Source organism: Camelus dromedarius, chromosome 14 (genome assembly GCF_036321535.1).
Source record: "Camelus dromedarius isolate mCamDro1 chromosome 14, mCamDro1.pat, whole genome shotgun sequence".
NCBI lineage: Eukaryota > Metazoa > Chordata > Mammalia > Artiodactyla > Camelidae > Camelus > Camelus dromedarius.
Genome location: NC_087449.1, coordinates 63349503 through 63362948, shown reverse-complemented (window position 1 = coordinate 63362948; position 13446 = coordinate 63349503). Strand labels below are relative to the sequence as shown.

General features: G+C 51.9%; 1 protein-coding gene across 1 annotated transcript in view; it reads left to right on the top strand.

Moving 5' to 3' along the window:
• DISP3 (dispatched RND transporter family member 3) overlaps positions 1-2567 on the top strand; it is a 48568-nt gene extending 46001 nt beyond the window's left edge. Inside the window, exons 20-21 of the mRNA XM_031464054.2 lie at positions 327-493; positions 1358-2567. Coding sequence (XP_031319914.2) covers positions 327-493; positions 1358-1720 — 530 coding nt within the window. The 3' untranslated portion in view covers positions 1721-2567. The remainder of the gene's footprint in view (positions 1-326; positions 494-1357) is intronic.
• The last annotated feature ends 10879 nt before the right edge of the window (positions 2568-13446 follow it).

The window sequence follows — 13446 nt, the reverse complement described above, 5'->3', positions numbered from 1 at the left end:
CTCCCACCCTACTCCCAACCCAGGCAAAAAGAGCCTCTGTGACAGTCATTCATAAGACTGTGTGCTCCCCAAGGGGAGCCAGATGTCGCCAGGTGGTAGCTCTTGGCCCAGCAATGTGCTGCAGCACCTGACCCCTCTCTCAGGCCCCCCCCCCCAGCTCTCTCTGGCCCTATCCCTCCTCTTCCCACTGGTCACCAGAGCTGGGGGTGCTCCACTGTAGATTCAGCGCATTCTCCAAGGGCCCTCTGAACTCGCCCACCAGCCCTCCAGGACTGGATGGGTGGGGCTGGTCCAAGCTGCCCCCCGCCGTCCACTGCCCTCTGCAGGCATCGTCTGCCTGGTGGTGACCATCATGTACTGGAGCGGCTGGGAGATGGGCGCCGTGGAAGCCATCTCCCTGTCAATCCTCGTCGGCTCCTCCGTGGATTACTGCGTCCATCTGGTCGAGGGCTATCTGTTGGCTGGAGAGAACCTGCCCCCACACCAGGCCGAGGTGAGCAGCCTGCCTGCCCCTCCCCTCCCCAACGAACCTCCTCCCACCCCCCAGTGCTGCTGAGGACCCTCAAGGGTAGCCGCACACCCCCAAGCCCAATGCCCAACCAGGCTGTGTTCTAGGAGCCTGTTTCCAGGGCCTCTCCATGCCTAGGGGACTCAAGCTCAAGTTCGGAGGCAGCTCCACCAAGCATCACTGTGGGCCTTGGGCAGGTCCACTCCCCCCAGCCTGTCTCCCTAAGCCAGCATGAAGGGTTGGACCAGGCGACATCCAAGGGCCCTGCCTGCTTCTAGGTTCCCTGAGTCCATCTCGTTCTCTAGCCGGGGGGACAGATCTGAGCCCTTCTGGTTGTGACTGTGAGGTCACCAGCCCCATCTCTGGCCCTCATGGCTTAGTGAGGACTTACCTGTGTACTCAGGGCCAAACCCAGCTCTGGGTCTCATAGAGTCGTTGTTCTTTTCCTGGTTTGGAATTGGCGTGAAGTATCCATAAATATGTAAATTCAGTTCATTATACATTTAGCTGCTTTTGGTCAAAAGAAGGAAGTCAGCTCCAATCAGGGCTCCCATTTTTGAGGACCTACTATGCAGATCATCAGTGTTCTGGTCATAACAACACTGAACGCTCGCCCACTGCGTGCTGTGCACTGGGCGCTGCTGCAGGGGAGCCGTCTTGTCTTCACTCCAACCTCATGGAGCAGGTGCGGTCATCCTCACCCACGGAGGTGGAATCGGGCCTGCGGGGGCAAGGCTGGCCTTGCACAGCGTGTGTGTTTACCCGGGTCCAAGCCCCCATCCCAAGTCCCAGGCAGGGTGGGATCCCCTCTGGCGTTTGGGGCCGCAGCTCTGTCTCACCCACACCCAGGATGCCCACTCGCAGCGCCAGTGGCGGACGCTGGAGGCCGTGCGGCATGTGGGTGTGGCCATCGTCTCCAGCGCCCTCACCACGGTCATCGCCACGGTGCCCCTCTTCTTCTGCATCATTGCCCCGTTTGCCAAGTTCGGCAAGATCGTTGCACTCAACACGGGCATCTCCATCCTCTACACGCTCACGGTCAGCACGGCGCTGCTGGGCATCATGGCACCCGGCTCCTTCACCCGGACCAGGACTTCCTTCCTCAAAGCCCTGGGCGCTGTGCTCCTGGCAGGGGTCCTGGGGCTGGGTGCCTGCCTCCTGCTTCTCCGGAGCGGCTATAAGATCCCCCTTCCCAGTGGGACCTCCCTATAGCCCTGGCACTATGTCCGGACTGGCACACCTTTGGTCCAGCGGGTGGGGGACGAGATGCTCATTCTCTGGTCCCAGAGGCACTTTGTTCCCAACTCAGCTACAACCAGTTATGTTCCCAGCTGTGTGATTCACACTGCCTTTGTCACAGTGCAGCCAGAGCTGGGTGGTGAAGCTGGCCACCACCCCACCCTGCCAGGCTGCTGGCAGCCGCCCTGGGCTCTCCCTGGCAGTGAAAGAGACCAGCCTTCCTCCTGTGCCTCATCAGGTGATTTTTGCAGGGGTTCCTCCTCCCCAGGCTGCCTCAGGGCTCACAGCAACTCTCTGATGTGGGTGTTACGGGGCCCCCATTCTAAAGATGTGAAAACTGAGGCAGCAAGAGGCAAAGTGACTGACGTGTAGCTGTGTCAGTGGCACAGTCAGATCTGCCTCCCTTGGGGACTTTGCAGGAAGAGCACAGTGGGTTCGAGGACCAGGCCTCGCACCTCCGCCCCCTCCCACCCCCATGAGCTTTACAGCGGCCAGTGCTGGGTGGTCCTGGGGTCCTCCTCAGGCTTCTTGGTCCTGGCCAGGAAGGACGGAGGGACCAGCCTGGGGTTCTGCATGCCCTACCCCCGGCCCCAGCCTCAAGGGGCTCCTCCTCTCCTGAGGCCCTGGGGCTCCAGCACAGCCTTCCTCACGGATCTGAGCCCTTACCTCCTTCACCCAACTTTGGGCGTGGAATCTGGGGGAGGGTGACAGCCCCTGGGATGGGGAGCTGGCTGTGCCTGCCGCCTGCTCACAGCAGATGGTTCTTATTAAAGTGAAATGAAACTGCAGACCGCCGCCATTAACACAAGCATTTTAAGCATCACTGGCTCCATCGTGTTCTTAAAATTGAAATAACTAAGTGCTCGCGCGTGTTGCCCAGGCCGGATCCTGGCCCTGGAGGGGGATGGAGGTGGGGCAGGAAGCACCGGACCTTCCGGGGAGCAGGGTCACAGAGTGCTCTGTGGGTCCAGGGTGAGAGTGTGTGCACACTTTGGGAGTGGGGCTCACCAGGCTCCCCACCAGGACATTCATTAGCACCTTCAGGGTGCCTAGTATTGTGCTGGGCACTGACCTTCCTCCTTGGGACAGACATTGCCCCCTGGGCTTTAAGAAGCTGGACACAGACTGAGCCTTATAGGCTAGGAAAGACATCCTCAAGGGTGGTTTCCAGGTCAGCTCACCTGGTCATCTGTAAACATAAACTAGGGGGTGGGGCATGCGTGACAGACGAGCAACACGTGTCCCCGCCCCATGCATGCCTGGCACCCAGCAGGTGCTCAGTATTTGCTGAGGGAACATCAGATCTTTGGACCCACTGTCTATGGTGAAGACAGACATCAAGCAATTAATGGCACGAGTTGACACATAGAAGAGGGTTTGTCTTAGTCTGCTTGTGCTGTCCTAGCAAATTGCTGCAAACCGAGTGGCTCATCAGAGCAGGAATTTATTCTGTCGCAGTGCTGGAGGCTAGAAGTCCGCAGCAGGATGTTGGCAGGGTGGGTCCTTCTGAAGATGCTCAGGGCGAATCTGTCCCGTGCCTCTCTCCTGGCTCTCCTGGTTGCTGGCAATCCTTGCTGTTTGTTGGCTCGTGGATGCATCACCCCAGTCTTTGCCTCTGTCTTCAGGTGCCCATCTTTTCTGTGAGGGTCTCATGTTGGATCCTAATGACCTCATCTTAACTTGGTCACCTGCAAAGACTCTATTTCCAGATAAGCTCCCATGTACAGGTACCAGGTTAGCTTCAACATATGTTTTGAGGGACACGGTTCAACCCATAACAGGGCTCAGCACTCGTCAGCTCATTTGTTAACCTTAGGGAGGGGGTGCTCAGACCCATTTTACACATGGGATCGCAAGGCTCCGAGAAATGGACTTGCCTGGGTCACGCAGCCAGTGGTGGTGGAGCCAGTTCGACCCCAGCCAGGCTTTCCTGGGGTGTGTGCTCACCCGCGTGGGTGAGCAGCCTCTCGGGGAATTGTAACAAAGACTGATAACGTTACAGGGATGTTCAATCAAGAGCCTGATCTTAGAGAAACTGGGACGGAAACCCTTGCATTTGTTCAATGCTTCACCCTTAAATGTTTCCCTGTCAGCCTTGTATGAAGTCTGAGCCCTCAGAGGCCCAGCAGAGGGCGCTGTGTCTCAGGGGCAGTGTCGTGCTCTGGACAACACAGCCCTGAAAGGCAGATAGGGATTCAGGCAGGTCAACCCAGGCTCTGGCAGCCCTTGTAGGTGGGGAGGGACCACGACTGCAAGGTTGCACCTCTTCCAGGGATGCACCTCCCTCCCCCAGTTTGGGAGAAATGGGCAAGATTACAGAAGGCCAGGTGGGAGGGGGTGGGATAGGGGAGGGAGCTGCCAAGTTGACAAGACATCCCAGTAGGTGCTCAGAAGAAGGACTGTCATCTCCAGGTCCTTGTCCTGAGACCTTCCAGTTTTAACATGGAGGCAGCATCATTTGCATATTATTTGCATGCAGTCCAAATAATGCCCATTTGGGAAGAAACCCTCTCTTCACCCATTTCCTGGCTTTTAAGCAACAACTCCTCTTCCCATTGGCCTATCTCTTTTCAAAGTGTGGGGCTGGTGGGCAGGCAGGTCAAGGGTGGAGGAGGCCAGACCCCGGTGTCACTGTCACCTCCCCCACCTGGTGACCGGGGCTCCCCTATGTCAGTACAACTCTCTCGTGACCCTCATAGCTCTCCTTTGAGCTGGGTTCCCATCTTACAGGTGAACCCTCGGAGCCCAGAGAGGGGAAGGCAATAGAACTCAGCACACGGCTGGGCTGCTTCTCCTGGCTCGGTCCCTGCCCCTCTCCGCTTTCCTGCCGGACTCACCTCTGTGGATGGTATTCTCAACTTCAGATCTTTATCTCCTCGTCAAAACTGACCTGTCCTGGTCCCTCAGCGTGGTGACTGCTCTGTCTAGCTCCGGGCCAGCACTGCTCTCCCTCCCAGGGGCAGGAGCTGGGCCAGGGCTGGGGAAATGATGTGGAGCTCCCAGGAACATTGGACACACCCTTGGCTGCCTACTTGCTGGCAAAGAAATCCCTCTTCACCTTGTTTGTGAATATTGGTGCCACAGGGTCCCAGAGGCACTAACTCCCATGATAAGAACCTTGACCTTCCTCTGCTGCTGATGCACAGCTCGTGGTCTTAATGAGCTTTTGCCAAGCGTTAATGAGATGCTTTCATTAGCTCGGGCACAGCAGTTAGCCTGAGCTCTGCAAGGATGTACAGGCCTTCGGCGGGCCAAGGAGGGGCAGAGGGTACAAAGGGAGCCCAGAGAAGAGGACCCCTGTCATCTACAAAGGTTCCCTGAGCCCCTGCGTCTCTCTCCCTCCCTCGAAGTCCAGGAGATATTATCAATGAGAGCCAGCTGTTTTGAAATGCCTGCTGCATCCTAGACTCCATCCATGTATCCTCGGGAATTCTCACAGCATTCCTCAGAAGGGAGTCTTTTTGTCCCATTTCACTGCTAAGAAAATTGAAGCCCAGAGACATGAAGTAACTGGCGTGAGGTCACACAGCTTGTGAATGTTAGTGATGGAATTCCCACCAGGGCCAATGGCTCCTGAGTATATGCTCTCTCCCTGATACAGCTTCTTATGTGCAACCGGGTTTGACTCACAGATGCAGCCAGTGCCACGCCAGCTGGGCAGCCAGGGTTCTCCCCTCTTTTTCAATCACCCACCTACATGCTACTCTGAGAGGAAGGAGCACCAGGCCTGGAGTCGAGAATCCAGCATCTGAGTCCAGGCTCCAGCCCTGCCTGGGTGACATGGAGCAAACCACAGAACACTGATTTAATCCCCTGGAGAGTGGGGCACGGGACAACGTAATGTCCAGGGCTATATCTCCTTCTATGGTTGTGCTGCCAGGATCTGAGTCTCCTTAAATCAAGCTGCCCCAGTGACCACCATCCGTGGCCATCCTTCTCCTGTGAGTCTCCTGTTCTCATCATTGTTCACGCCCAACAAGCAGGAGGATGCCCACTGCAGTTGTTGTCTGCTCAACAATGATTTACTGCACACCTAATATGTGCCAGACACTGTTCCAGGCTTCGGTGATACGAGGAAACACAAAAACAGACCCAGACATGACCTCATAGACCTTACAGTCAAGGTGGGGAAAATCACTTGAATAAAAGAACCCTTCAAATATCTTACCACAAACCAGAGGGGTGCAGGTGGGAGAGTGAGGGGAAAGGCCAAAGCCCAGGGGTCAGGGCTGGCAGAGGGGTCCCTGGGGCCGTGGCTTCTGCACTGAGATCTAAAGGATAAGGACCAGTTTCGTTGCCTCTGGGGAGTTGGTTCCACCAGACACAGGCTTTCTTAAGCCACAGAACAGCCTACTGCAGGCTGATGCTAAGGCATCAAAGGAGGAGTTTGTTGTCTCTTAGTGGGTACAAGGCTGGAGCTGCTTGGGGCAGCAGAGAGGAAAAGCGGTGACACACTGGGCCAGGAGAGAACATCTGACTGTTTGAGGAGCCCAGAGTCATAGACAGACACCCCACCACGTGAGCCGAGCGCGACGTGGTCTGCACAAGGCTCTCAGACAAGCCTTGGTCACCACAGAAAAAGATGCCCAGAAGAGCCGACTCTCCCTTTCCTCCTGGGGCCTCCAGAGGAGTTCAGAGTGGCATTCATGCCCGCTCCAGCAGGCGAAATACCATTGCCTTTGGCATTCAAGGCTCAGTGGAGTCCTGTAAAATGCTGGCCTCTCCAAACGAACTTAAAATATGAGCCCAGCAGGCGGAGGCTGTGGGTCCACAACCCCCCGTGCCTGGAGGTCTCAGGCTGGCATAGGGCCTGATGTCTTTGCCCAGCCCTGCTCTCCGAGGCTACCTGGATTTACCTGAGACTAGGTCTGCAGTCTTCCTGGTGCGACCAGAATGCTGCAGCAGGTGGGGTGCACCTCCTGGCCACAAGGAGGCACTTAGGTCCCCCCACATCTTCAGGGGAGGAGCTCAAAGGGAGCCTTTTCTGATTCCCTCATCTTTTTCCTGAACTTTACAGCCTCCTCTATGGTTTTCCCACCTTTAATCATCTCCATTACAAGCCCATTATTCCCTTCCCTCTTGTGGCCACTGCACCTTGATTTTTCTTTGAGGATTTTCCCCAAACTAGACCTTGTGATGCAGGTAAAACTAAGGCCGCATTCCCCCATACACACTCCCCCCATTACTCCCCTTACATTACACCTACGCCTCCACCCCTCCTTCAGGTGAGTAGGCACGTGACCCAGGCCTGGCCAATCAGTGCATTCCATCTTCCTAACCATAGTGGTTGGTTCAGGAATGAGCATCTGACATAAATCAGTCCAATGAGTGTCTTCTTGGGGACTTGCCAGAATTATTGGGAAAGATGCATTCTCTTTTGACGGGCATTTCTAGGCCTTGGGAGGAAAGACTGGAGCCTGCCTGGGAATGAGGCAACATGGAGGAAAACAGAGCCAAGAATGAAAGACAGATCTCTGATGACATCACTTAAGCCCCTGGATCCAGCCATGCCCGAATCTAACATACCACTAGATTCTTTTCATACACAAGCCAATAAATTCCCCTTTTCCTGATGCCGCTTTGAGTAAGATGGTCTTTCACTCTTAATCAAAAGTCCTAATAGTCCCTCCACCCACCCACTTAACACACTCTCTCAAAAGGCTTCACTGTGCTCCTCACTTACAGGTTAAATCCCAATTCTCACATGACTTTCAGGGTCCATTGTGGCCTGGCCCCAGCCCTCTCTTGGCTCGTCTCCTTCTAGGTCCTCCAGCCATCCCGGGCTCTTCACCTTCCCCAGAAGTTCCCCATCTTCCTTCTGGTCTATACCCATACACCCCCTTCTCTTTTCCCTCATTAACACCTGTCAAACTCTGACCTGTCCCTGTAGGCTCAGCTCAGATGCCACCTCTTCCACGAAGGCTCCCTCTTCCCTCTCATGGCTCTTTGCTGGAACACCGAGTCCTGTTCTATGGTGAACTTGTCCGCATCCACCTCCTTGGCTGACACAGAGCCCTCGGGAAAGGACAGGGCTGTGCCCACTCGCCCCCATGGCTTCCCAAGGAAGCTGGACTCTATGCAAGGGGGATGGGGATACAATGAAGGGATTTTTAAAGCAAGAGACAATTCCATGCCAGTCCAATAGGTAAAAATCTAAACGTGTGATAACACACTGTTGACAAGGCTCTGGAGAAAGAGGCTGTCTTGTGCATTGCTGGTGGGAGTGTAAACTGATTCCACCATCGTAACTATCAGTAACTATCAAAATCACAATTGCACGAACTTTACGATTCAGCAACCCCACTTTTGCAAATTTATCCTGCAGATAAACTTACCCTGGCTGAGCAGAGGAGTTATTCACTGAAGCCTTGTCTGGTGTGGTGAAGGACTGGGAGTTCCTAGATGCCCATCAGCATAGGGACCACAGTGAAATAAGTTACAGTCAGTCCTTTCAGACAATAGGATACCCTGCGGCTGTAAAGAAAGAATGAGGAAGCTTTCCGAGTGCCGGTATGTGAAAAAACACCAAACTACCTTAAATGAGGGGCAAGTAGTGAAAATGTGTGTAAAATATGTTGGAAAATGGGTGAGAGAGAGACTATATATTCATCTTGCTTGTGTATGCATAAAGAGACTGAAGGAAACACAAGAAAAACTAAGACAGCGGTCACCTGTGCAGAAGCTGGGTACTAGGCAGAGGGCAGACAGTCCCAAGACGAAGACTTTTATTACAAATCTTTTCACACTTTTTTTGGATTTTTTTGACTATAGAAATGTATTATCTGGATTTTTTTTTTTCAAGCAGAGGAGAGAGAGTTTTCATTTGCTGTTTGGAAAGCTAACTCTGGCTGTGGGGCAGAGGGTGGACTGAGGAGGGTGCAGGGAGGCAGGGAGAGCAGTGAGGAAGGAGGGAAGGGGTGTCCCGCCTCCACCAGGTCAGGCATCAGCAAAGATCAGTGGAAGTGCTCTGAATCTTGGCGCTGCCAGGGTCTGGTGGGCCAGCAGCAGCCTTCCTGCCACCTTCTCTGAGCAGAGGCTTGGACCCTTGCTGGCTCTGGATTCAAAGAATACCAAGCAAAGCCCTTGGAGTGGTCAGGGGTGCAGCATTGCCAGACACCGCTCACCTGCCCCCTTGAACATGAGCAAGCGGAGGGAACGCTTGGAAGGGGGTAGCCCAGGGTCATAGAAAGAGGCTAGAGTTGGGCTCTGTGGCTGTCCTGGTGTGGAGTTCTAGAAATCAAGGTTTGCATCCTCATTCTGCCTCCATTAACTGTGTGAATTTGGGCAAGCTATTTGCTCTATCTTGACCTTTTTGCTCACCCATTAAATAGAATAATACTATTTGTACATGGTTGTTGTGTTTTAAATTAGATAATATGTGCCAAGGGCTTGGCCATAGGGAGACCTGCTAAACCATCATCACTTCCACCATCACTGTTATTAAAATGGAGTTCTTCCAACTCAGGACAGTATTTATATTCCTGGAGTAGCAAAGCACCTCAATAACTAGGAACTTTTCCCTCTCCAGCTAGTTTCTCTCTGGCTAAGGGTGGAATATTTTCTTGTCCCACTGCTGTTGGGTCTGGCCACGTGACTTGCATTGTCCACTGGGATGTCAGCAAGAGTGAAGCAAGCAAAGGCTTGAAATACACCTGTCCAAAGGGACTTGCCCTCTGAGCTTCTGCCTCGCTATGGGAAGAGCACGCCCCAGGGAGCCCACCAGTTCCAGGAGGTTGAGAGACACACGGAGCAGACTTGACCCAGACTGTAGCCTGGAACCAAGCCCAGATGGTTCTAACGTACTTCACCTGACTCTCAGCGGACACCAATTAATGATGATTGTTTTAAGCCGCTGAATTTGGGGAGATTCGTTATGCAGCTTTATTGCAGCAATAGCTGATGGAGAAGCATTGTTCATTACTTCCAAAACAAAGCTGAAGATTCTTCATACAGCCTTTAAAGTCCTTTAGGATCTCACTGACCGTTTTCCTGTTTTATCTCAAGCCACTGCCTTCACTTTGCCCTTGGGGCCTCAGCCAAACCAAACTTCCTTCAGTTCCTGATAGTGCAGCGCTGTGCCTCACCTCCTGGCCTTTGCACAGGCTGTTCTCCTGTCCTGGACTCTCCTCCTCTCCCTACTGCACCTTCGTAGCTCCTCCTAATCCTTCTGGCCTCAGCATTCTCTAGGAAGCCTTGACAGGTGCCTCAAGTCTGGGTCAGTTATCCTGAGATGTAACCTCACAGCCCTCTGAACTTCCTGTGCCATGTATTTTTAATGGCCTCCTGCTTGTCTCTCTCCCCACCACGGCACGTCCATGAAGGCAAAGCCTGAGTATCCCCAGTTCCTGGCATGTATGTTCATTGTCAATGTTAATTGATTGAATGAATTTCCTACTCCTTCGAGCCTCGATTTGCCTGCCTGTAAATTGGGAATGGTTTCATCAGAACTGGGGCAGAGTGAAGACTTTGCCTTGCTTCACTGCACAGGGAGGAATTAGCAGGTTTCTTTTACTCTCCAGAAACTTGCATCCCTTCCTTGCCTTCGGCCTCCTCCCCTGCCTCTTCCCCAAGGGACTCGAGCTGAAGGGCACCAATTGTCAGAGGATCAATGAAGCCTTTGTTCTGCACAAGTGTATCTACCTGATGGAGATGCTCCTTGTACTTACCTGGCTTGCCGGGAGAGAGGAAAGGGCTTCTGACTGGGCTGTCCCCACACAGTCACTCTACTCTGCCTGCCAGAGCATCTTCAGGACTGGCCTTCCTTGTCTTGGTGAGAACAGGCAGAAACAGGGCACACAAGGGAGGGATGGAGGGAAGGAAGCTGAGATGTAACTGTCTCTTCCACATGCCTTTTCTCCATCCATGAACTCACTTCATCCTCACCACCCATCTTGGAGGAAAGGTGTATCCCCATTTCTCAGAAGAGAAAGTGACTCATCCACCTTCAGCCAGTGGTGGGATTCTAACCCAGGCTGGCTGACTTCAAGGTCAGTTTCTAATACACACAACTGCCTGCACAGGGAGCAGTGACATGGAGCACCTTAGTGTTGTAGGTAGTATCAAAGGGAACAGAGAGCATCAATGACATTATTACAATAAAAAGAGAGACTCCCTAAAATGTGTACAGCCCTACGCAATTCACAAAAGGCTGTCACATTCAGATTCTCACAGGTTCCTCACAACTTTGCAAGGCAGGCTTATTACCACCCCACTTTACAGAGGAGAAAACTGAGGCTCAGCAAGGTGAAGTGACTTCTCCCAGGGTCTCGAAGCAAATGGTGAAGTTGAGGCAAGATTCCACCCATCTTGTCCCCTGGGTCACTGGATTCCAGAGTTCCCACTCAGGGACTTTGGGGCCCTTGTCACAGGGAGACTTTGATGAATCTGACACCTTGGGACATGTCCTTTCTGGGTGGTGTGGTAATCAGACCATCAGGCTGCCTGGGTGCCACCTATAGATAGCTGTGCAAACTTGTGCAAGTCAGATCTCTCTGAGCCTCAGTATACCAGTTACTTGTTGCTGCCTATCAAACCACTTCAAAATCTAGTGGCTTAAAACAACAACCATTTATTTAGCTCATGATTCTGTGAGCTAATTAAATTAAGCCGGGGTCATCTGGGTGGTTCTTCTGATCCTAGGGGGCTCCCATGTTTGCGTGCAGTCAGCTGCAGGTTAGCCGACTAGTTTTGCTTTGGGGGCTTGGCTGGCTGTCAGGCTAGGGAAACAGGGTCACAGGGCCATGTGTCACTCACCAGGCTTGTTCACAACACAGTGTCAGGGTTCCTGGAGAATGAGTGGCAGCCATACACAAGGCCTTCTTTTACGAGTTGAATTGTGTTCAGCCCTCCTGCTATGGGTCAGATCCCAGAAGACAGGATTATCAAGGTTTGTTTTAGAAAAAGAGAGAAAGCAAGGGTGGAGGGGAGAGGAAGGATACCCACATTTGCCAATCCCAAAGTGCAATTTATAAAATGAAAATCTGTGACATTCTACTAACTTAACAATTTATAGATAATTCACAATGCTCATACCATTAAGCAAATTCACTTTAAATTGATTTCAAATTAGTAGGGTAATGATTTCCCCTAGGTCCAGTCTCTGCCAGGCCCCAGTGCAGCGTTTTTAATAAGATGTAGGTGTGCAGCAACAGCCTCTTTATTCCATAATTGAAGCCATAATTGAACTTGAGGTCATATTCAAGGGCCCTATTGATCTACAGAGAAGGAAAATGCTGACGGTGACCATCTTCAGGCCAGAGGGGGTGGGGTGGGCCACAGGAGAATCCTGCAGCTGTGGCAGATTTGGAGACCACTTCCTATATGACCCGCAGGTAGCCTTGATGGCTGATGGGGAAGTTAGATAACCTTGAGACAATCAGAGCTCTAATCTCAGTACTGCAGGGACTCCCTGAAGTCATGTCAAGGATCTGTGTGACTCTCCAAGATTCCCAAAGCCCCAGAATGAACATTGCACCCTCTCTTGTCCCACTGTGCCTACCTGACCCCCAACTCTCCAGGCCAAGGAAATCCAAGCCAAGGTACAACCACAAATGTGTCTACTCTCCCTCTTTATTCCAAGTCCTTTAAACCTCAGCCCAACCAAGAGCTCCCCAACCCTAACTCAGAAAGTCAAGGTGGAAGGGCTTCAGCTGGCATATCCCTGACTGCTCTCATTTCATGAGGCACAAAAAGTTACCCATCTCTACTGTATTTAAAGGGGCTATGAAAAACTTTGGCTCATCTCAAAAGAACATTGGAGCCTCATTATATTCCTCACCAGCCATTTTGGCTGTTCTGAATCCAGAGATATTTTCTCCAAAGAGCACGCCAGACGAATGGAGGTGAGAGGAGAAGGAGGTGGGGAGAAGGAGAGGGAGAGAGAGAGAGTGAAGGAGAGAGAGATTTTACAGGGGAGTAAGTGTGTAATGGGAAATCTCATAACCCTAACATCAGAGAGAACAATCAAGAGGGTGAGCAGACTGTGGGAACTTGGTCTCAACAAATGGATCAATGTTTAGGATAATCTGTAGTATGTGCCCTTGAGACTGCTGAGCTGTCTATAATACAGTTCAAATTTGAACCCTAAATTATGTAAACATTGCATTTTAGTAGTAGATACAATGCTCCAAAATCTCATAAAATTGGGAAAAGGCTAGAGGGGAGAAGAGCAAAGGAGAAGGAGCCTGCTCTTTTCCCAGCAACCTGCCCCCTCCCATTCTTGGAGCACAAAACTCCTTGCAGGTTTTCAACTGGCCTTTGAATGTGTGGCTCTCCCAGGATCCCTCCATTGGCACCGGAGTAGATACCATGCCCCTAGCTCTCCTTGGCTGGATTCTCCTCTGAGACATGTTGTAGCCTGGGGTACAGAGGAAGGAGGGAAGGCTATTCACTCTAAACTCTGCATCATTTTATTCAGATTCCATTACAGGAGTCAGTCATGGTGATAACCAAACAGAAAAAAGGTTTGAGAAAAGAATGTCTCTGGTTTCTAGGAAGAGATTATTAGGGAATAGTCATCTAATCAATATTGATCATAAAATGTCCCAGAAAAAATCTAAAAGCCACGTCATTTTTAGAAATTGATATATCATTTTACTTTTAATTTTTTTTAATTTAAGAAAATTTTTATTGAAGTACAGTCAATTACAATGTGTCTATCTCTGTTGTACAGCACAATATCCCAGTCATGCATATATATA